The following is a 21,951-nucleotide window of genomic DNA, read 5'->3' as shown; positions in this document are numbered from 1 at the left end:
ATTAAACAGTGCTGTTGTTTTCATGTATGCACCAGCCAAAGCCTTTTTCTTTTTTTAATAATAATTTTACTCTTCACAATGAATAGAACTCAACAGTTATCAAACAGTCATATTTGAGACGTTATTATGAGTAGCTCTGAACAAGGGCAGCATATATGGGAGTGTTCACATTTTAATAATGTGCCCAAGGGTGTTTGTAAAATAGCCAACATGCTCAGCCACGCTCATAATTGGGTGTCGTTTGCAGGATCTTAGAGATGTTACACAAAAAAGAAGTGCTTTTTTTTCTATTGGTCACACATGTGCAGCTATTATGAACATGTTATATCTTTTAAATAAATCCTTCATCTTCATACCCCAAATAGATCTGATGTTCATATGTCACTTTTGATAGTCCACGTTTAATCATGGCACGCTGTACATTTAAATCACTGTAGATGCTGTCAACTGCCAAGTAATGTAAACACAGGCTAACACACTGGAGGGAAATGTCACCTCATGCTAAATTATTAAGGCACAAATTTCATTAAATGGTCAAAAACAAATCACATGGTCTTGAGTGGTGTTATTTTCATGTCTGTAATGTTCTGATCTGTTCGTTTGCATGCATACATGAATATATGTGCATTTGATTGTGTATTTTTTTCCTATGCATACTGCATGTGTGCAAGAGTTTGTCACAGCCGTAGATAATTTTTGCTCTCTCTCTCTGGGTCAGTGCGGGGGTAAAGAAAGTTCCTTTGGAGCTTGCAGAGATGACATCTTCAAATGTCACTCGTGACACCTGTTGTGAATGACACCAGACACAGCAAGAACATTGCTTTTTTTTGCTTCTTTTTTTTAACAAAGCTGATAGTGGGGTGCTAATGTTTGAATAAAGGCCAAGCTGAAACCTCGCCCCATACAAATTAAGATATTCCTTCAAAACCTTTAATTGAGCATCAGCTCAACACGTCCCGTACATTGTCTTCTACACTAACTACCATGTACTTCCACCTGGTTCAGCCAAGTCCCCTGCCGTTCAACAGTCTCGTCAAACTTGAAAAACCTGACCGACAGGCAGAGAAACATCCTAAACTTTGCTCCACCTAGCCTTGGTTTAGCGACATGTAGATGTGTGTAATGTGTGATACTGACAGCTAATACTGCCTGGTATGCACTTACTCACATAAATAACCAGAGAACTGGACTGAGGACACACACTGTTACCCGTGTAAAATACCTCGCTGATGTTTCTGAGCAACACTGATGAGCAAGTGTGAGGTGATGTGATCATGAGCAGGGAATTCATTTCAATGCATTATGGTTGACCATGTGGGCTGGTATATGTGCTGTGTTTTCTAGGTGTTTATGTTTGTTTTGAGGGGTTATTTGTACCACTGCAGTCGAACCCTCTGGGGCTGCCCTGGTGAAACATGCCTATGACCCACTTTCCAGAACAAAGGAGAATTGAGGTTATGAGAGAAGAGGGGAAGAGGACAACATGAATATTATATTTTGGTTTCTGGAGGAAGATATCCCCTGCAGGCCTCGGTATGAATATTTAATAAAGTTGGCCTTTCCGCAGCTCTTCAGCATGTTCTACAGTGTGGATTTAGGAAATGTCACAGCAGGGTCACCAAAGCAGGAATATATTCAAACAAGCAAGTATTGAGGGTGGCATTTTACTCCTGGCTGAGGTTTTGATGATTACACAGGTCTGCATACAAGCACTAATACGTACACACTGATCTACAGATAAAACTCAGAAAAGGTTAACAAATTATGATCAGAGTTAGTGGCTGCAACTCCAGCAGTGCTTTTTGGGGAGATATTTCCACACAAACTCTCGCGTCAGCTTCTTATGAATACTGATGGTAATGTGAGAGATTGAGAACTAGACCATGCGACTCCTAACCTGTGGGTTTGTACAAAACATATTCCTGCACAGTAAGAATGGGCCAAAAATAAGGTTGAAGTCCGATATTGAAGATGGTTTGAGCTAGCGGTGGCTGCAGAGTCCGATGTGTCTTCAAATTTAGGTTTTGTCCGACAGAGAGTCCCAAATCCAATGAAAATCGGTTAATTATGCTATAAAACAGATAGAAGCAGAAATCGACATCATAAACATTTGATATTTTCAATTGGCTAATCATTACATTCATTTTGAATCATTGCAGCTCAAGAAATATGAATCGGCCATGAGTAAACATTGCTGTGCTTTAATGGCCTCAACCATGACCTCACCGTTTCAGAACAGGTGTACTCCTCTTAAAATTGTATTAGCAGAACTTTATGGCTGAACCACAAGATGGCAGCATTATACTTCACATGCCCTATACTACTGATGCTGGTGGCTGCACTCAGCACAGTTGTTAATTACAGCTGCCCCAGCATGTAAAAAACAAAAACACAGCGTACTACTCCAAGCTGTTCTGAAGGATGCCTCCTGCTGCATATGTCGTCATAACAACAAATGCAGAATTACGATGAGAGGAGAGTCACCACCCATCTGATGGAGCGATGGGTGGTTGTGTAGCAGCATCATTGCTTGTGATGTACGCAAAGCATCTTCAGATACTTCCTGTAGATGCTTCCTGTAGCTACTTGGGATTGAATTAATATCATGTTTTGATGTATCATCTGACTGCAAGGTGCCTCCCTGTCAAGGGCAACAGAGAAACATAGAAGGCGTTTGAAAAATACTTATATTATGTTGCGTCCTATGGTTGTATCAGTACAAATTTGTTTTGATCCCAACATGTCTCCTTGGTCGACCAAACATTTCCATCTAACCCTATTGCAGTTTCAGACCTTAAGCGCTCAAGTATTTAACTCGAGCTAGCCAAAACATGCTACTTCTAATCTAATCTAATCTGATCTAATGTATTCTAATGTAATCTAATTTGAGCTATAATGGAGTACAGCATTTGCATGCCTTTTTTTGTCATGTTGCACCTCAGTAAATCTTTGTCCTGTTTGTAATAAATATCAGACCTTTCATTTTGTGTCCTAAAAATTACATTTGATCAAAATCACAATACCTCTATTTGATTTCTTATGGACATAATGCAGCAAGAGAATGTTACACTCTGAGTCACAAACGCTGAAAAGACAACACCTTCATTTATTTATTCTTTTTCAATTGAGACTCAATTTTGTTCACTTAACTTTAATTTACTTGTACTATTTCAACAGACATACGCAAAAAGGTTCACCACGTTCCAAACAAACACGTAGCAGGGTCAGAGGTCACGGTCCGACTGCTCACACTGTGTCACTTACTTGTGAAATAACCACCACCATTTGGTATTACATTACTTGACTACATACAGTACATGCAGGGTAAACACAAGTCCAATGTACTGTGTGTATGTATCCCAGACAATGTGCTATTATAGCAAACATGTTCAAGAAGAGCTGTTATTAATGCCATCTAACTCCTCTCCTGCCACCTGGGTGTCAGACGCTCCTGTCTCCTTAGTGTAAGGGGAGAGTGTAAGGAATTTTGGCAGCATTAGATCTGGTGAGCAACATATGCGTCATCTTTTGTTGAGGAAAATTAATTTGAATCTGTCAGACTGTACTATGTATCCACATGGTGTTGAACCCACAAACAAGCTGTTTTTAGTCCAGAGAGGGTGACGCCCATGTAGCATGTCGTTTTTACAGATTTTCTTTCATTTTATTGAGAACTTTAAAACCCCACTTGCCTCTATTGTAATCCTTAAAAAAACAACAACAACACACAAACAAACAAGTACCAGCATCAACACCAGCGCAGTGACAGTCTAAGCTTTGTACCGATGCCCAGCTCAGCGCGCCACACTACGAAGACAGTGCCACCTGCATAACCTCACACCCAGGTGTGCCTTCCCCCTCGGCTCCAAGTCAAACTTGGCACATGGAAAACAAAACAGGACGTTCTCCTGACACAAAAGAGTGAGAACAGGGTGCATCCTTGTGCGCAGCCCACCTTGCTTCTCCTCCCTGACTATATCAGACCGTGTCATGCCTGTCAGCGCACTCCAACTCTCCAGTCAAGACAATCTCATGGTGAGCCGGATCTTCTGAAGGCATGTCCAGGTATTGTGTTTTTTTTACTTATTGTGTTGATAGGTTGTGATTACAAAAGTGGTCTCGTCTTGATTTGGCCAACACCTAAATGAGTTTGCGTGACGGACATCACGACCTGCAGTTTGCCATTTATGTTTGGCAAAGCGGGGAAAATGCAATGAAAACGAACCAGATTTGTCAGGCTAGATTAAGTTTATGGTGCGAGTGTGTTGCAGTCGTTCCGATCAGAAGAACAAGAGCAGACTTGTTGTGGGTCTGCTCCTTCTCCTTGTGGCAGATCTTACAAGTAATGCCAGAAATGAATGTAACTATAGCTTCAGAAAGGGACTTATTGGTTTGGTATTGATTAAATTGTACATGTGATTTAAAACCTAGATATGAATAAGGTATCAAAAATGAATCTCAAGAAACTTCAGCGGCCAATTCTCTGCCTTTTTGTCTCCACCGAATGTTCAAAACTGACCGTCTTGAGAAGCTTGGATCACCTTGTTTGTTTTGATATATTGTCTGAGGGATTTCTTATCCAGGAAATATCTGGAACTTACTGGGCTCTCTTTTCGTTTTATGCTGTTTGTCTTCAGACAGGTGAAAGGATGGTTTCCATCGTGCAGAAGAGCAGAAGCTGTGTACTGCTTCTTCTCTCACTCACACAATCCATCCCTCCCCCTCCGCCCCTCCTTTTCTTCACTGTTGTTTTTGTCTGGCCTGCTCTCGCATTAGCTGACCTGACAACTCCAACATACAAATCAGCCTTCATCCTACCAGCTTCCATTTCTAGCACTTTTACCAATCCAGCAATGAAAAGCCAAGCTACCACGCAGTCCTCAAACCACTCTTCTCTTGCTGCCATCACCCAATTTTCTTTGTCTAAAATCTTCATCACAACTCCTGCAAATTTGATGCCATCTGCCTCTACGTTGACAGCGTCACTGTTTGACCAAACATCCCTCAGAGATGTCCTCCTGACCTCGCCCACAAGAGCGGTGTCCCGTCACTTTGATAAAAAGGCCTCTCTGAGTCCTGATTCCGCCCACTCTCACCCTGCATCTCACTGCCTTCTTCCAGGCCAAAAACTAATTCCTCAGATGCTGCCCGGCCCTTGCAAACATTTGACCCTGTCCATGGCACCTCCTCCAAACAAACACCTTCAGTATCTTATTAAAGATACTAAACCTCAGTCTCCCATCTCATCAGCCTCCCTATTTTCTCCCTCCAACTCAGCTTTACTTCCAAAACATTCGCCGCCTCCTAAGTCTTCAAGCAAGCGACTCTCCCCTGTTTCAACATTATCTTCTCCCACGAGATTCTTGTCTTTCGTTTCCAAAACGTCCCCACCGCCTCTTCCCAAACTCTCACCCATTCCACTCCTCAAAAGCTCTGCATTTCCCTCAGAGGAAACAAGCCACTGCCGGCCCAGACTACCTCCGCTTCAATCACACCCTCACACCACACGTCCGCTGTTTGAGCACCAACCTTTCATTGTTAGTTGGAACATCCCTGATCTGGTGTGTAACCGATACAACATCTCACTGGACACCTCGCCGTTTAAAGGAGTGGCCACGCCTGCCAAGGTGAGGGGACAAACACGGGACTCTTGTTTGCTATAGATGTCTTCTTATGTTTTGTCAATCACCTGCAAAGCACTTTGATTTGTTTGAAAGGTGATATATTTCTTTATTCGTCCCACAACAGGGAAATAAAGTTTAATTGATTGACTGATTGATGTCAACACAGGAAAAAATTCATGAATCTTTACAGGTTAATTTCCATGCCGGCCCCTTATAACTTCAGAGTTTATTAAGCTGTTCTTCTTCTTAAATCATCATGTTATACTTATCAAAGTAAAAATCACAAGTTGATTCACTCTGTGTGTAGGTTCCAGGCCAGTTCCTGTCTCTGTTCTATACAGACCGACTGGGTCTTTACCCACATGTAGACGTCACAAGAAGAAAACAGTTCAATGGAGGCATTCCTCAGAGGGGTAACCTGAGAACCAGTATGGACAAGGCCAGGGCAGATATTAACTACTACATCCCATCCAAGTGAGTTTGAGAATGTCACCCTTTCTTTTCTGGGACATTTGACACTGATTTTTAATCTCTTCCTTCCAGGACAAGCCAGGGCTTGGCCGTGATAGACTGGGAGGAGTGGCGCCCCCTATGGGACAGAAACTGGGGCACTAAGAGAATCTACCAGACTCTCTCCGTGGCCCATGTTTTGCAGACAAACCGCTCCCTCACAGCGCAGCAGGCCACAGAAAAAGCCAAACAACAGTTTCAGGTTAGGATCAACTGTGAAGACTGATCATATTGGCAGACAAATTTGGCTTATAGCTTTCCAAGCATTTAGCAACCACATATTCCTCTCAGGAGTTGGTGGAGACCAAAACCGTGCGAGAGGAATATTAAATATATTTAGTTCTGAACAGCAAATGAATATTGATGTTTAGCTCTGCCTTTGTAGCTGGCGGCCAGAAGTCTGATGTCAGGGATGTTGGCGATGGGCAGAGCTATGAGGCCCAACTACCTCTGGGGCTTCTACCTCTTCCCTAACTGCTATAACTATGGCTGGTTGGAGCCAGACTACACAGGCCGGTGCTCCAAGGAGGTGAGAGGGCAGAATGATGAGCTGCTGTGGCTGTGGGAGTCCAGCACTGCCCTCTACCCCTCTGCGTACCTGCAGGTAGGTTAAAAAAAAAAAAATCGAAATGTTTATTCCCAGATTTGATACTTTCCAGGTTGATCTTCTTTCCCACTGTGTTCTTGCCCTGTTTCAGGCCTCTTTGGCAGACAACCCCAGAGCCGCCCTGATGGTGAGAAACCGTGTCCAGGAAGCTTTGAGAGTGTCCACCCTGCCCAGACGGAGTGGCACTGCGCCCGTGTTTGTTTACACGCGACCTGTCTTTGTTGATCAGAACAGACGCTTCCTCAGCCAGGTAAATAAGAGTCATTTCAATGTTGACTTGTTTGATGCATGCTTCATTCTCACATGAATTATGCAAACTGTGCACAGCATGGGTTTTTGTCGCAGTGATACAAGGGGACGCCGACGACAACCACTCACCAATCTTACTACTGTAAATAAATAATTATATCCACCATTCAAACAGATTGCATCTTTGGAAACAACCCATTGAGAAGCGACAACACACTTGACTAGATGAGATACATCTTAGGTTACTCCTTCATCTCAACAGCGATGTGTTTCCAGCCCGAGGTCCAGTTTTAAGGGGAGCTTGGTTTCTTTATGTGTAACGACACCCTGTCCAGGTGGTAACCCTCACCTGAACATGTAATGCATTCTCCTCTCACCTTGTCCGATGTGTGTTGTCATTTTTTGATGTGTCAAAAGTCAAACAGTGGACTGTCTGTGCAGCATGCACGCAAACATGACTGGTGCGTGTCTCACCTGTGACTGCCTGTGGCTGTTTCATTCCTTTAATAATCTCCACAGAGGCATTGGTAAACATGTTCAACCATTTGTGTCCAGGGGGACTTGGTCCGCACCATTGGGGAGAGTGCAGCAGTCGGAGCGTCTGGTGCTGTAATGTGGGGGGCCAGCGCTGACTATGATGACCAGGTAACATCACACCACGGACCTCCATTGCACTGCTGAAAGACATAACAGCGTACAGACGACAGGTAGTCAGAAAGAGACAAGGGGGAGATGAGATGGGAGTCTGATCATGATTGGTTGTAATGCTACTGGTGATACTAGTGGATCCATGGCAGGGAAGCCAAGATTAGCTCCATGATAGTGACTTTAACTGGATTAAAGTCTGTTTAATCACAAGTGGCACAGTTAATACTTGAGGACATTTAACCAGTGTTCCGTTTCAGCTAGTGTTATATACAAAGTATAATGCACATTTTCTTTTTTCAATACTTTTCCTTTCTTGCTCTTCTCATCCCTTCCCCCACTCCCTTTCCTTCCCTCCCCCAGGCCTCTTGTGAATCCCTCTCATCCTACCTGTCCTCCACCCTCAACCCTTACGTCACCAACGTCTCCGCGGCCGCCCAGCTCTGCAGCCACTTCCTGTGTCGCGGGAATGGCCGCTGTGTCCGCAAAAACTACGACTCCGGTCACTACCTCCACCTAAACCCTGAGAATTTCAGGGTGATGCGTATTCAGAACCACTACCTTGTTCTAGGGAGACCTACCTATGCCGACCTGAAGACTTTGAGCAGGGGATTTACCTGCCAGTGCTACAAAGGACTGAACTGCACCTCCAGGACATACAGTGAGCTGGCCAAGGCCCTGCTATTTAGTGTGAAACAAACGCTGCAACAAAAAGCCCATACGGTGAATGAAGCGGTGTTGGATGATATGCAACAAGCTAGTATTACTAAGGACAAGGCAAAAAATAATTTGAACATTTAAGCTTTGTTACAGGTTTTCTTTTCTGGCCTTTTTTTTTTTTTTACAGGATCACAACAATTAAACGAAACCATTCTGTCAATTCAGACAAAAATAGAAATACACAGTCCAGTTGTAGCCTGGGGCTGGACACTGAAATCCAGATGATCAAAGGGTGTCTCTGTGTGTTTGACCCATAGCTTGATTTGCATTTCGAGTGACCATAGTGGAAAGGCAGCAGGCTTTGCTCAACTGGAGCACAAAGGCAGATTACCACAACAATCCAAGCTTAATAGACTTGCTGTTGCCTCCCATCACAAATAAATTTGTCAGGAAAATGTAAATAAAAGACTCAGGAAGCATCACCTCAAAAGCCTTCATACTGTGACCACTAACAAAAGATGGTGCATGGTCTTGCCAAAGAGTAGGGCCGACATCAGGGCTTGTCCCCTCAGATCAGATCAAACTTTCAAGAGACTGTGCTTAATATAGCAAAAATTATTCCCAGTAGACATTTGTATATGATTTGACTGTACATGTAAATAAATGAAAGGGAAGCACTTCAGAATTCAGTGTGAGCTCTATTCACAGCAGACGTTTCATGTTAAACTTAAAATGCAATGTGTTTCGAATAACATTATCAATTCTAGCTACATTTCATCCAATGCTTAATCTCCATTAACGTCTGAGAGAAGCTAATGTATCTGCTGAACCGCATGTTGCTACCGGAAACTGGGATGATCAGAGCAGGGAGAAATACATGTACAGTATCTGCGCTGTGAAAAACAAAGGGTGAACTTAAAAAAACACATCTTTTAGAGCAGAAGAGAGCTGTAGTTTACCACCTTGCCAAGCTGTTTTGGCTTGCAGCAGTTACTTACTGGAAGCGGAGCAACATTCGCATTTGCTTCTTGCAAATTTAAGTCCAATATTTAATATTCCTCTCACTTGGTTTTGGTCTCCACCAACTCCTGAGAAGAATATGTGGTTGCTTAATGCTTGGAAAGCTATAGGCCAAATTTGTCTGCCATTTGGTATTGAGAAAGTACAGTGTGTTTTATTGTGACATTAACAGCTGTTTACTTCTGGAAATTGGGCTGATTGAGCTGGGATACATAATTGTGTTAGCAACCTCTTTCACATTAAATATAATGTTAGCCATGGTGATTAAATAATAAATAATAGAGCTTTATCAGTTGCTCTGGTCGAAATTGCCAGGTGTTGTTGTTTCCACCTGTGTGAGACCATGTTTTCATTTGGAGTGGTTGTAATATGGTATTCCCATTGTGGTGTTGTAAGCAGATACTGCGGGTCATCCGTGTATTCACTCAGGCTCCTCTGGGTGCTGAGCTGTGAGATGTGTCTGAAAGTGTGCGTTTGCTTGTGTCACACAATCATCTCCCCTGTGGTATTAAGAAGAACAACAAATGCAGTTTGACATGTTGTTGTTTTTTTTTGCATCTCAGCGTGATCACTCATTGGTTGGTCAGGGATCAATGTTCAGCCTTGCTCAGTTGTAAACGTGTGGCTGTCACTGCTCGCACACGTTCAAAGTCATGCAAAACAGCCAAGTTTGTCGAGGTTCAGGACACAAACGGACATAATTTAAAGGTTAAAGGCTTCTTGTTGAACTGTCTTGCGTCCTCTCTGTCCATGTTTCAGTGTTTAACTTATCACAACAACGTCTCATCAATGAAGCGGATACGGCAGGTTTTGTGTGTACCAGGAAATGGACTGTGTGTGTTCTGCTGTAAAGTCAACTCACCCTATCAAACATAAAACCAACATTACCTGTCACATAAACAGTTGCCTGGGTCTTAGGACTATGGTTCATAGGTAGACATTTTTCATCCCTGAGATAAGGTATGAGAGTATAGACAAACACAAATGCACAATGAACTGCTGCCTGCTGTTGACAAAACACCATGTCAGTGTTATGAGTGAGCAAGTGAATGGGTTGCAGGCCTTTTCTTACCAGGGACACTATTTGAAAAAGGCAAAAGAAAAGCTAGACTGCTTTGTTTGCTTTCCAGCTCTGCTTTATTTTTATTTACGATTCTCCTTTTACAACTGTAATGGTCAAATAAAAATGAGAGCATGGCTTTTATGTGGACCATCCTTGTCTAATATATGACGAGCGCGAGCGATGTTTGTTACACACAGGGTGGAACAATTCCAAAAGTATATGAAATGAAGGGAGGGACAGTCTTGTCACAGGGAAATCTTAGACTTAAAGTCATAAACAACATGCCATTGGAACTCGGTCATCTACAGTCGGCTTTTTTTCTCCAACCATTCTTACCTTTGTTATCTTTTTTTAACGCAACACAAAATTAAAGTGACTAAATTACAGTTATTTCGCCGTGGGAAATGTTAAAGATATAAAAAGTTTAGTGACTTGCTCATGTGGATGTGGTTCAGAGAAAACAAATGTTACAGAACCTCAATATAGCTGCCAAGTAGAACAAAAAACAAACTCACTATTTGTGTTTTTGACATTATTTAGAAAATAGGTTTGGACACTTAATTGTCTGGGATTACCAAACTCCTGGAACAGATTTAAATGGGAATGAATTAAATCCGAATGAATTTCACTCAAGCTTTGCAACTAAAATCTAAACCTAAGATTAGGAAAATTTTGTGCATTGCTACAGTAAATGACTACAAATTAATTTTGGGTTGTATTGAGAACAAACTGCTTCCTAATGATACAGAAATTATTAAAGGGCTATTCCAGCACTGACTGAATTTATATGTGGCTATACATGTTTTGGGGAACAAAATCTTAATTGTGAACCCTAAACAAAACCTAACATTAGTTTCTTAAAAAAAAACTTAAACAATCCCACCTCTTCGTTTTACCATGCAGATATGTGCTACAGTTAAAGCATGCCAGTGCATATGTAAATAATATAATCTATCTGACCCAAACTTTGTCTATGTTATATAAAAAAATTATATTTTCAATTCCAAAGTCATGAAGACTTGTAAAACTAATTCATATTACTATACAGATCACATCAGAGAGATATGAATGGCAGTAGGTAAAAGGTCCGGTGAACAACCTTATGTTTTATCTTTGTAAATGGACCCAAATATCAGGCAGCGCATTGAGTTGACAACCGGAAAATGTCTCATCTCCATATTGATAACACTTGTCCGGTTACAGTACAACTGAATCTCAACTGGCTGAATCCTATTATCTCGACATCTGTTGTCATGGTAACATGTCTCTTCCTACCTGAGTCAAATGATCTTTCACTTTAATCTGTGAACAAAAGCAACCCAATGGTTTGAGTTGACTGTCGGGCCTGGATCCTCTTAGACCTATTCAAACTGAGTCTACTGACAAACACTAACTTTCTCATTAAATCAGTTTTAATATTTATTTTAGAAATCAAAGTAGTTTCTTCTTTGACTCTAGCTGTCCGTTGACCTCTCCTCTCTCCCCACTCAGACCCTTCACATCTTTGGTGCACTTGATCCTCAGCAGGACATTGGACAGCATGTCCTGGTACAGACTGAGGCAGACCCAGCCGGGCAAGTAGAGGAGGGTGATGAGTCCCATGAAGTTGTGAGGATAGTGGGAGTAGTCCCACGAGCAGGCGTCAAACTGCCTCAGGACCAGGCCCCAGGAGAACTCCCAGGTGTAGATGAAGCAGATGTAGATGGGGAGCCGCCGCCACGTCCCCCAGCCTCTGCTGAAGTGCAGGTGAAGGTAGAGCTTCTCCACCACGAAGCTGCAGCTGCCGTACATCAGGAAAGACCACAGGGACGTGTGGCCGCTGAGGGTCCGGTCTGACTTCTCAACCAGGTTGAAGATGGAGGTGAAGATGACCTCGTCCAGGAAGCCATGCATCCCGAAAAACAGGAACCGCACAAAGCCAGGGAGACCCGGCGGACGGGCCCCGCCGCCATCACCCCTGTCCCCCGGGTCAGGTTTGCTCAGGGGGCCGGTGTTCTGATACCGCAGCCTCGACATGCCCCTGTGGAACACCTGGCTGAAGTAGAGAGCCAGGACGTAGTGCGCCGCCAGCTGCGTCCCTGACACCACCCTCACCTGCTCGGCCAGAGTGTTCATGTTGCCGATCAGGATCTGCAGCCCGATGTAGATGGACGGGTAGAAAACGAGGTGAAACACCACAGGCCGACCGCGGAAGCATCTCTTCTGCGCGTAGATCTTCTCGAGCGCAAAGTGGGTCAGCGCGTGCATGACGCAGAGGTACGGGGAGGAGAAGCCCAGCAGTTTGGGGTCCCGGCGACTCGAAACCCCGTGCAGCGAGGACAACAGGACGTCCAGAGTCACGCCGTGCATCCCGTACACGTAGAGCCGCGTCCACCGCGGCAGCTCCCGCAGCGACTCCGCCGCGTCCTCCGTCTCTGCGGACGGTGCCGCCTCTCGGCGACTTCTCAGCCCACCGGCGGCGTCTGCTGGGCGGCTGCGAGCGGCGTCTGGACACCGGCCGGCCATGATCAGTCCGTGTGTGGAGATTCAGGCGCTCTCGTCCTCCACATTGTTCTGTTACGCGAAGCGGACGCGCGGTGAATCGCTGCGGCTGCACGCGTCTCTGGCAACTGTTAAGCACAGTGCCGCGTTCAAGCTCCCTGGGAAAAGTCTAATTTGAAAGACCCAACTGTAATTACTATGACTCCGGTGTGTCTGTTGAGCCGTTCAGTTTGACGTGCAACAATGCACTGCCAATCAAATGAATCACATTTGGTTTAAATGCTTCTTTTCGTCGTCGTTTGTATCCGCGTGAGTGTTTCCGAACTCCCAGCAGCACCTGAAGGCACCACCGTTGATAGACCGATGGAACTGGTTGAACAACTTTGCACACATAAGGAAGCGCAAATCCTAAATGCAGGACAATGCTTGTTTTGGATGTGGGTGCATGATTATTACAAACTTCCTAGATTCCAGATAAACGTGCGCATGCACATGCTGCCGTGGAGAGCAGGCTTTGCGGTACACCCGCGTGGCCACGGGGGGGCACTGCTCGGAGAGCGATGCTGCAGATGAGGCTCATTATTGTGTTTGCTATAAATCAGTGCAATTTCATCACAGACTGAGAAGTGAGCCAGTACATGTGTGCGTGTGACATGGCGCCATTGGGTGTCAGACCTCCTCCATCTCTTTTTGAGATGTGTCAGACTGGCTTTCTGGACCTGAGTGGACATGAAGCGTGTATGCCGAATGTGACACTGGTTTTGTGTTGGAGTGCCCGGGAAGAGGGCATAAACTAGTGCATATTTGTATTCTATAAATCTGACTCCCAGATTTGCACATTTACCAGTACTTGTAAGTAATATGTGTGTCAGTATGTCTTAACATTGCACTGCTACGTTCCCAATTCATGTTCGTGTTGACACACAGAGGAAAAGATCCGTGGTCTTTCTGAGCCACAGAGAGAATATTGTCCCTGCATGGAAACCATCAGAATGAACTCCTAACTGCTGTCACTCTGTCGTGACCCAGAACCAGCACGGCTCACTCAGAAATGAGACGGCAGAACAAAATTTCTGTTTGGGCAGAAATACAGCAGCATATATTCCAGTTGACAAGAAATGACCCGCTGTCTCGCACACAATGTCCACCTCTCCTGTTGCTATGGTACATCCACTCAACCTTCATTAAGTGCACTGCTACAGATAATTACAGCCATTTTTCTTCATGTGCAGCTTGTTGACAGTTTCCTTTTAACATCAATAATTGATTGCCCCATTAATTTATTATAATTGATCATGGAGTTACTGTAAAAAAGAAAAGACGACTTTATCACTGACAGCACATGTAAAACATCAAAATTTCCCTCATCATAGAAAGTAGAAGATATTTATTCTCAGAGATTAAAACTGGAAATTCCTGTTAACCTTTGTTTTATTCCGTCAATAAGTATTGTGGTTGTCGCAGCATTGAATCGTGGGCTAAGACTTAATTTGCAGCCACATGTATATTTAACCATTTTTGTGCAAATTGTAAGAATGGCGACTTTTTTACCATGCACATTGTTATTTATGAAGTAAAGTTAAAGTGAATGTAATTGTATGATACACTAGCAAAGATTAACCAGACAGAAAAACGATTTTCCTCATCGATAAATTCAGGGTTTTCGAATATTATTCGGCGCAGTGAAAAGACTCTGCACCTCAGACCGAGATAGAAGAAGTCAGTGCTTCCTCATATTAGGTTCCTTTGTGTTACTATTTGCTGTCAGTTTCATTTTTAGTTTCATTTTACCAGAAAAAAATTCCACCAACTTGTTTGTCTAGATACAAACAAATTCTATTCTAATGTCTTATTACTTTTATTCAAACGACTCCCAGGCTGGATTTTGTACAATGGTTTAGTTAATAGAGGCCGCAAAATGTGGAATATTCAATCAGCTACTTCCCCGAATGGAAGTCAAACAATGGAGTTGTTCATTTTCCCCCGTGAACCGTGTTGTCACCCACCACACAAAGTCTCTCCTCTGAACTGATTAACTGTCTCGGCATCAATGCCCCCCATGCAAATTCATTAGGATATAAAAGACTTGGGCAGTGAGATGAATGTCAATTTGATGTTTAATACACAATCGCTTTCTTCCATCTGAAGTCGGTCCTTCAGTGAAACCTCCTACTGTCAGTGATTTTGAGTCTCCATTGTCTGCAAATAGAACACCATATGTTTTACCTTTGAGTTTATGCTCCACAGCTAGACGGCCTGTTCTTTCTCCCTGCGTAAGTTTTGAGCATTTTAATTGTGCTTCAGTAGATCTTAGTCAGACAGTTGTTGGCTTTTAGTGACAATGGTGCAGAAAATGTAAGACACTATAATTCCTGGTATTTATTTAATCAGACCACAAAAGTATTTTACACCTCATTGAGTTCAAACTGCTTCTCAAGAAAGGCCCATGAAACCCCACAGTGTTTTGAAAACATTTTCCAACACTAGATGGCAGCAGTGTGACACGGTCGCCCGTGGCTTGGGCTGGGCCCTTCTGACTTTGTTGTTTTCATTCACAGAAACACAATAACACTGTTTACAATCGGAGGGAATTTTAACGCATAGTGGTTTCATGTGAGCATCAGTGATGGTCAGTGTAGGGAGAATAGTCACGAGAGATTAGTGTTTGCACTCAACATATAGACTCCTTTTTACACTCATCACTGTGTGCTGATTGTCATGCTAACGATGGATAAGATTCAAGCTTATTCTACCGCTGCCGTCACTAAATCTCAGTACCTTGTACACGTCACTCCTCAGATCAGAAAGCATCTTGTATACAGATACATCCTATCAGGGATCTTGACAGCCTCTGCTCCTTTGCATGCAAAAAACATTTTCTCATGAGATATGTCCTATTAGGCTCATTACGGGTCGTGGATGGCTGCGAGACAAAGCTACGTGATGTTTGATTTATGCGACGCTCAACCGCGTCCCACAGGAAATGAACGTGGAGCTGCAGCCATGCACTTAAAATGAGAACCTCTGAAAATGTAATTTCAGAAGCCATTTCCTCTAATTTGAGCCATTATTGAATGTATGTGAGTGTGTGTGTGTGTGTGTGTGTGTGTGTGTGTGTGCGCGCCCAGACTCATGATGTGTATGTGCCTTTGTGTATTTTTGTGTTCACGACTTGGTTGTTCTCATTCATACATTTTGACCGAGAGATATTATTCCATATATCTCTTTAATCCTTTTACTACTATGAATTGGTGCTGCTATCATTGCTGCTGTTTATTTGTAACACAATTACACCTATAAATATCACTATTGTCATTACAACCAGTCTGACGGGGCTTAAACACAGTCACACAACTGTTGCTGGTCTTCCCTTTTCTCCCACCGCCTCTGTCTCCCCCATCAACCCAACTGGTCGAGACAGGTGGTTCTGCCTGATTCTGGTTCTGCTCGAGGTTTCTGCTTTTCTCATTGTGGGAACCGTTGCATTTCTCTCTCTAGGGTTAGTGCCTTGAGATAATGTATGTTGTGATTTGACGCTATCCGAAATAGTATAAACTATCTCCCACACGGGTGTGTGTGTGTGTGTGTGTGTGTGTGTGTGTGTGTGTGAGAGGAGGATGGAGAGAGGAGGAAGATCAGCCTAACTGATCCGAGGTTTGCTCCGTTCCCAGGAGTAGTTCAGGCTCTTGTCGGCAGTTTCTCCTCTCATTAGGAATCCTGTGCGACCCCGAGACCCTCGAGGGACTCACCCGGTCACATGGCAACACTACACCTTGACTCACCCTGTCTCGCTGAGCTTTACCCTTCTCTCCTGTCCTCCAGATATTGTAGTTCAATTATGGCTGACTCTCCTTCACACTCTCCTGTCCTCTTGACTCACTCACTCTTCCACCAAATTTCATGAACCACATCTTCTCCAAGTCTGATGGCAATATGTTTTAAATATAATATTAATTTAATGCTACCCAGATAGGCAGGCAATTGTTATAGTCTTTTCACCTCTCCTCGCCTCTCCTCTTGCTCTCCCCTGTGTAAGTCCCAGTGATCCATGAGTATAATTAATCTGTGCCTTCCCCACCTCTGCTCACCCATCTGATTCTCCTGCTTATCCTCTCCTCCTCTCTCATTTCATCTCTTCCTCTGTGCAGTAACCTTAGCGACCCTCCTTTTAGCCTTTCATCAAAAATAGCATTCTCTCCTCCTCCACCCCCTTTTTTTTTTTTTACATCTCTTCAAATTCCCCCCAACCCTCCTTTCCCCTTTTGTCACGTCGTTCCCCACTTGCCACTCTCCACATTGCCTGTATTGTCTTTTGGAAAAAGATTGAAAAGGGAATAATAGTAATTATCATATTCTTCACACAACTGCAGTTGGAAACCTCTCATACTTTTTCGGGAGTCTGTGCATCCAGACTGAAATATAACTTTGAATAGATACTAGTTGGATACATTTTCCACCTTTCGCCCTTCAAGAGCATATGTTAATATGAGATAGAAACTGCCGCAAGAGCCAGTTGCAGTGGAAACAGGACTTTGCATGTCTTTCACATTAGCACCCCTGCTCCCTTCAAATGAATCACCTCCCTTTTGTCTAATCTCCATTTCACCTTCTGACTTACACCTTCCTCCTCTGTCAGATTGCTGTAAAAAATTTCTCCCATCTTAATCCTCCACACCCGTACAACCTCTTCCCCCTCGTTCCAGATCCTCTTTACTTTCCTGTCAACTCAATTCTGACAATTACAAGTCTTTTGTTCCCATTTTGACCTTTGCTCCTCCCAATTACTTCACCTCAGACCTCCCGCTGCCACTGTCGTACCCGACTCTTCCTCACCCCTTACTCTCCTCCTCCGCATGTTTAATCAGCTCAGAGCAAACCTAGTTAGTTGACTCCAGCGCTCCAGATGTCCTCGGTCTCCCCGTCTGCAGACACTTGTAGCCATGGGATACCAAGGCTCCATGTTGTGTGTCATGCTGTGATTGGTTCAGTCAGCCACCGACTGGGGCATTTATTGGACCTGTAGTAATATGGATATGGATCATTGATTATGCTCCCCGTCTCTCCCCCCCTGTCTTTTCTGTCCGTGTACTCCCCCTGTCTTTCTCCCTCTGCTGTCTTTTCCTTTGTCCATGCGCAGACAGAGATGCTGTGAGAGAAATTGGAGGGTTGGAGAACAAAAGGGACCAGGAGAGTGAGAGTTGTCAGTGAAAGCGAGAGCGCAGGATGTTGTCCATTAACTGTGGCGCCAGGAGGTAAACAGGAAAAAGCAGCAGGTGGCCTGTCTTTCAAACCCGGATGTCACCTGACCTCAGATCTCTGACCCTTTATAGGAATTGCTTTGAGCCTTTCTCTGTGGAGCATGTCTTCAGGTTTCCAGGAACAGGTCAGGTGAACTGCAATATTTTTTGGAACGTGTTCGTTTGTGACGGACGGGCAACCTGTCTCCGGGTTTGCTGTCTCTGACTATATCTGCTTGATACTGTAGGAGCCATATACTTTATTTGTATTCACTCAGTCCCATTAAAAATAAACCCACTTTGTCACTAAGCATCACTTTCCAAGAGAAAAGGGCCCTCTATTCTTAGCACCACTAGTGTCTTTGATGAGCATAACAATTGCTTGGATATGGAAATAAGACACTGTGTTCAACTCCATAATGTCAAAATGCCTCATAACCCTGGAATAACATTGCTAGATGAAGACGGATGTCAAGATGGGACTTAGAAACAACCAATCAGGAAAAACAAGAGCAGAACAAACACCACCTCCCCCCCCTAATGAGGTCCCATGGTGGCCTGCCTCCGTGGGTTAACAAAAGAAACTCTCCAGTGGATTTTCATGAATGTTTCACCCTGAAACTTGAATACATTGTTCTGCAGGAGAAGCTGTGAGGTGGATCAGGAGGAGGTCATATTGCTCTAGATGTGTATGAAATCACACACTTGTTTACTGTAATTAATGAATTGTATATCTTTATAGGTTCAGTGTTCAGTTCAGTGGTGTTTCTACGTCAGCATCAATATTTGACTAGACCCCCCCCCCCCCCCCCCCCCCCCCCCCCCCCGTCATCTGTCTTTCACCTTTTTTTAATTGAGCTATATTCTCTCAATGTTTCTCTCCTCCCACTGTTTTCCTGCCTTTCATTTTTAACCACCACCTCTTGCTCGCTCCTCCATGAATGTGCCTCGGCTTTGTACTTCAGGGTCAGCTATGAAATTCAGCCCCTCCTCAGTCACTGCCTCCTGCAGCGCTGCTGAATGTTTCAGAGGATGCAGATGCTGCATGCTCTGGCAGCATTTGCATACACTTTGTATAGAGGTGGTCATTTTCATCTGCTTTCTAAGCGAATCTCTGCATAGTTTATAGGCGTGGTTAGGTTTGCTGCATTGCCCCTTTTAGTTAAAGTATTGATCTTTGACGTTCACATTACAGAGCAAGTAGCAAACTGATAATACCACAAAACTCTTGAGAATGTTTAGATATTTGAATGTGGGATTTTAATCCTAGATCTCTAAAATGGGTGGAAATGGTGTTTGCTCTACGACGACACATTTCAAATTCTATTTTACTTGTATAGTGCCCAATCACAACATACAACTCAAAAAAAATGCACACTCAACGCAACATAATGCTATCTATTTCTATTTCAGAGTTTAACTTTGTATTCATGTGATCTTAATTCATTTCTTTCCTTTATAATCTTGTAAAAGTACAAATTAGGCCGAAGTAGAGTGATTGTCATGCTGAACATTGACTCTCTCTTGTCCTAAACCATTAGTCCTGACTATCGGAGACACATTGATCAGTTTCCAAAGGGCAAAACGATGTTGAAGGAACAAATAAAAACACTATTTCCTCAAGAGCGTCATTCAAATTTCATCTAGCTACGGTGCAAGTGGAAACAACAGTGAAAAACTGTCTGCGGGCTATGCTTGAGGACGAGAGGCTCCATCTGTTTTTATATAAGCCAATGTCTTATACTGCACATTTATGCAAAAAGCGAGACGGAGCGAGAGAAACACGTTATGAAGCAGCACTAAACTCACAAAACGGATTATGATACTAGACCCATCCACGCTATTACTTCATTAAAACAAATGCACTTCGCAGAGTGCTTAACACTACATCGCTCCCATCTGTTTACCTGCAAACATGACCAATATACATGCCTCAAATATCAAACCCTAAGTATCCCCTGTTGTGCATTTAAAACTATACTCGACCCTTGTGTTCATACCACACTCCACTCATTATTCCCATAATTTCGATGGCGGACTACAGTGTTCAAGTGGTTGGAGGATAAATCGACCTGCCTCATTAGAAAAACTCGCAGTGTTCCTGTTGGTGAGTCAGACCCTGGCCTTGTCTGACCCGCGGCAGCTCCAGCTGAGGCAAAACTATCATTTCCAAGCTTTTTCATTATAAAGTTAACTACTGAACTGGATACATGTTCAAACACAGACTTCAGAGTATAGTCGCTTCCGGAAAGCAAGCACAGCTTTCTTTGCAATGGTTTATCCTTCCTGTCACTGGGGCCAGTCGCAGTAGGAATATACACTGTGATTGCTTGATTGATGCTCGATATTGGTACTAGCCGGTCCCAAGTAGGGTCGTGGTTCTTGCCAGTACCACTATGCTATTATCATTCAGCATTTTAAAAAAAAACAAAAAACATCAACCCATTCAGTTATTACTCTTGGGCAAAATCCACTTGCATGTACAGGAAGCCTCTGAACCCTGTGAAGAAGTCAAGGACATGCTGTTTATGTTGACATAATGAATTAAAAATAATGTTTTCTTCATCAACCACAATGCTGCTGAAAGGCCTAAAAGGATGTAGGGTCAGGAAGTGTGTTAAGGTCATATTGACCCTTTTAGCACACCATGGGAGACAGTATCTAGTGTCCATGACTATGCTTGGGGGTGGCACGCATCATACACAAGCATACATATAGCTGCACAGACTCATGCACGCATATATACAGTTTACCTATACACAAGCTCACAAACACTCCCCGAGCTCCACACTCACGACAGTGTCAATGACTAACTGGGTTAGGGGTGGGGTGGGGTATTTCACCGTATCACTGACACGCGTTGAGTTACACCGTATTCCCTAGAGAGAGTATATGATCCTCTGTGTCACTGGAAAATGAAGGGTGAACGGAAATAGTGGGGGGAGGAGGAGGAGGAATAGCAAAGAGATGGGAGGGGAGGTGGGAGAGAGGAAGGGAGAGGAGAAATCCACTGAAATGTAGGGAGATGGAGAGAGCGTCACAGCACGAGTAAATCTCAGGGAGGATGAAGGGAAGACTGTTTAATCTATGTCAAAGTGCCGAAAGTCAATGAGAGAAAAGAGGATAAATATGGGGTTGTGGGAAATGGTTTTTAAAGTTTGAAGTTTGGGCCATCACTGCTACCAGTAATGACATTGTTTCACGTTAGATGTCGAATGGGGCAAGGAACGCAAATGCCAAACTTAAAGGTAAACTTTGGTTGATATGTCCAAAGTCGCTCCCTTGTTCCCCACACAATCGTCCACTATAGAAACATCCACCGCTGACTGACTTTATGCTTCAGCTTTGACCCCCAGAATTTGCTGTAGGGGTTCAGATAATCTGTCTGAATTGTTGGACTGATAACAGGCTGTCTGATTGTGTGCGTGATTGTATTCGTTGCCTTGTCTGATGTCAGCACACCCAGATCTCAGCAGTTACATTATCTGGCACAATGTCATCTTAACTGAGCGAAACCAACGGCACAAGTAAATAAAAACGAAATGAAATAATCTGATGCGATGCACATTAGAGAGGAAAATCAGACGATATCTGTGAATATTTAAAGATGGAACATTGGTCATGATGAGGCCTTTGGTTTATTCACCCGTGGTTGCAAGCTGCTGTTTGGAGAACACTGATAGATTATTTTTTTTTCCATCTTTCACACTTTCTCTGCGTCCCTTTTTTTCTTCAGTCTTGACTTCTACTCACCTTTGCTCTTCTAGTTCTTTTTCTGTTCATCTGTGGCTCCCTCCCTCTACCATCTCTCTCTCTTCCGCCCACACCCTCTGCTGTCTGCCTGTCAGTTAGGGC

General features: G+C 43.6%; 2 protein-coding genes across 2 annotated transcripts; one reads left to right on the top strand and one right to left on the bottom strand.

Annotated features, from left to right (window-relative positions):
- Positions 1-4,057: 4,057 nt before the first annotated feature.
- On the top strand, positions 4,058-10,432 carry LOC118291473 (hyaluronidase PH-20-like). The gene is made up of 8 exons (XM_047336365.1): positions 4,058-4,065; positions 5,543-5,627; positions 5,932-6,098; positions 6,168-6,336; positions 6,520-6,738; positions 6,833-6,991; positions 7,546-7,635; positions 7,999-10,432. The coding sequence occupies exons 1-8, from the start codon at positions 4,058-4,060 to the stop codon at positions 8,434-8,436; spliced, it is 1,335 nt and encodes a 444-aa protein (XP_047192321.1). The 3' UTR covers positions 8,437-10,432.
- A 1-nt stretch (position 10,433) lies between these two features.
- Positions 10,434-13,009, bottom strand: tmem229a (transmembrane protein 229A). The gene has a single exon (XM_035619773.2). The coding sequence runs from the start codon at positions 12,881-12,883 to the stop codon at positions 11,810-11,812; it is 1,074 nt and encodes a 357-aa protein (XP_035475666.1). The 5' UTR covers positions 12,884-13,009; the 3' UTR covers positions 10,434-11,809.
- Positions 13,010-21,951: the final 8,942 nt, after the last annotated feature.

Source organism: Scophthalmus maximus, chromosome 12 (assembly GCF_022379125.1).
Source record: "Scophthalmus maximus strain ysfricsl-2021 chromosome 12, ASM2237912v1, whole genome shotgun sequence".
NCBI lineage: Eukaryota > Metazoa > Chordata > Actinopteri > Pleuronectiformes > Scophthalmidae > Scophthalmus > Scophthalmus maximus.
Note: the sequence above shows the minus strand (reverse complement) of the source record. Positions and strands in the feature narration are given on the sequence as shown.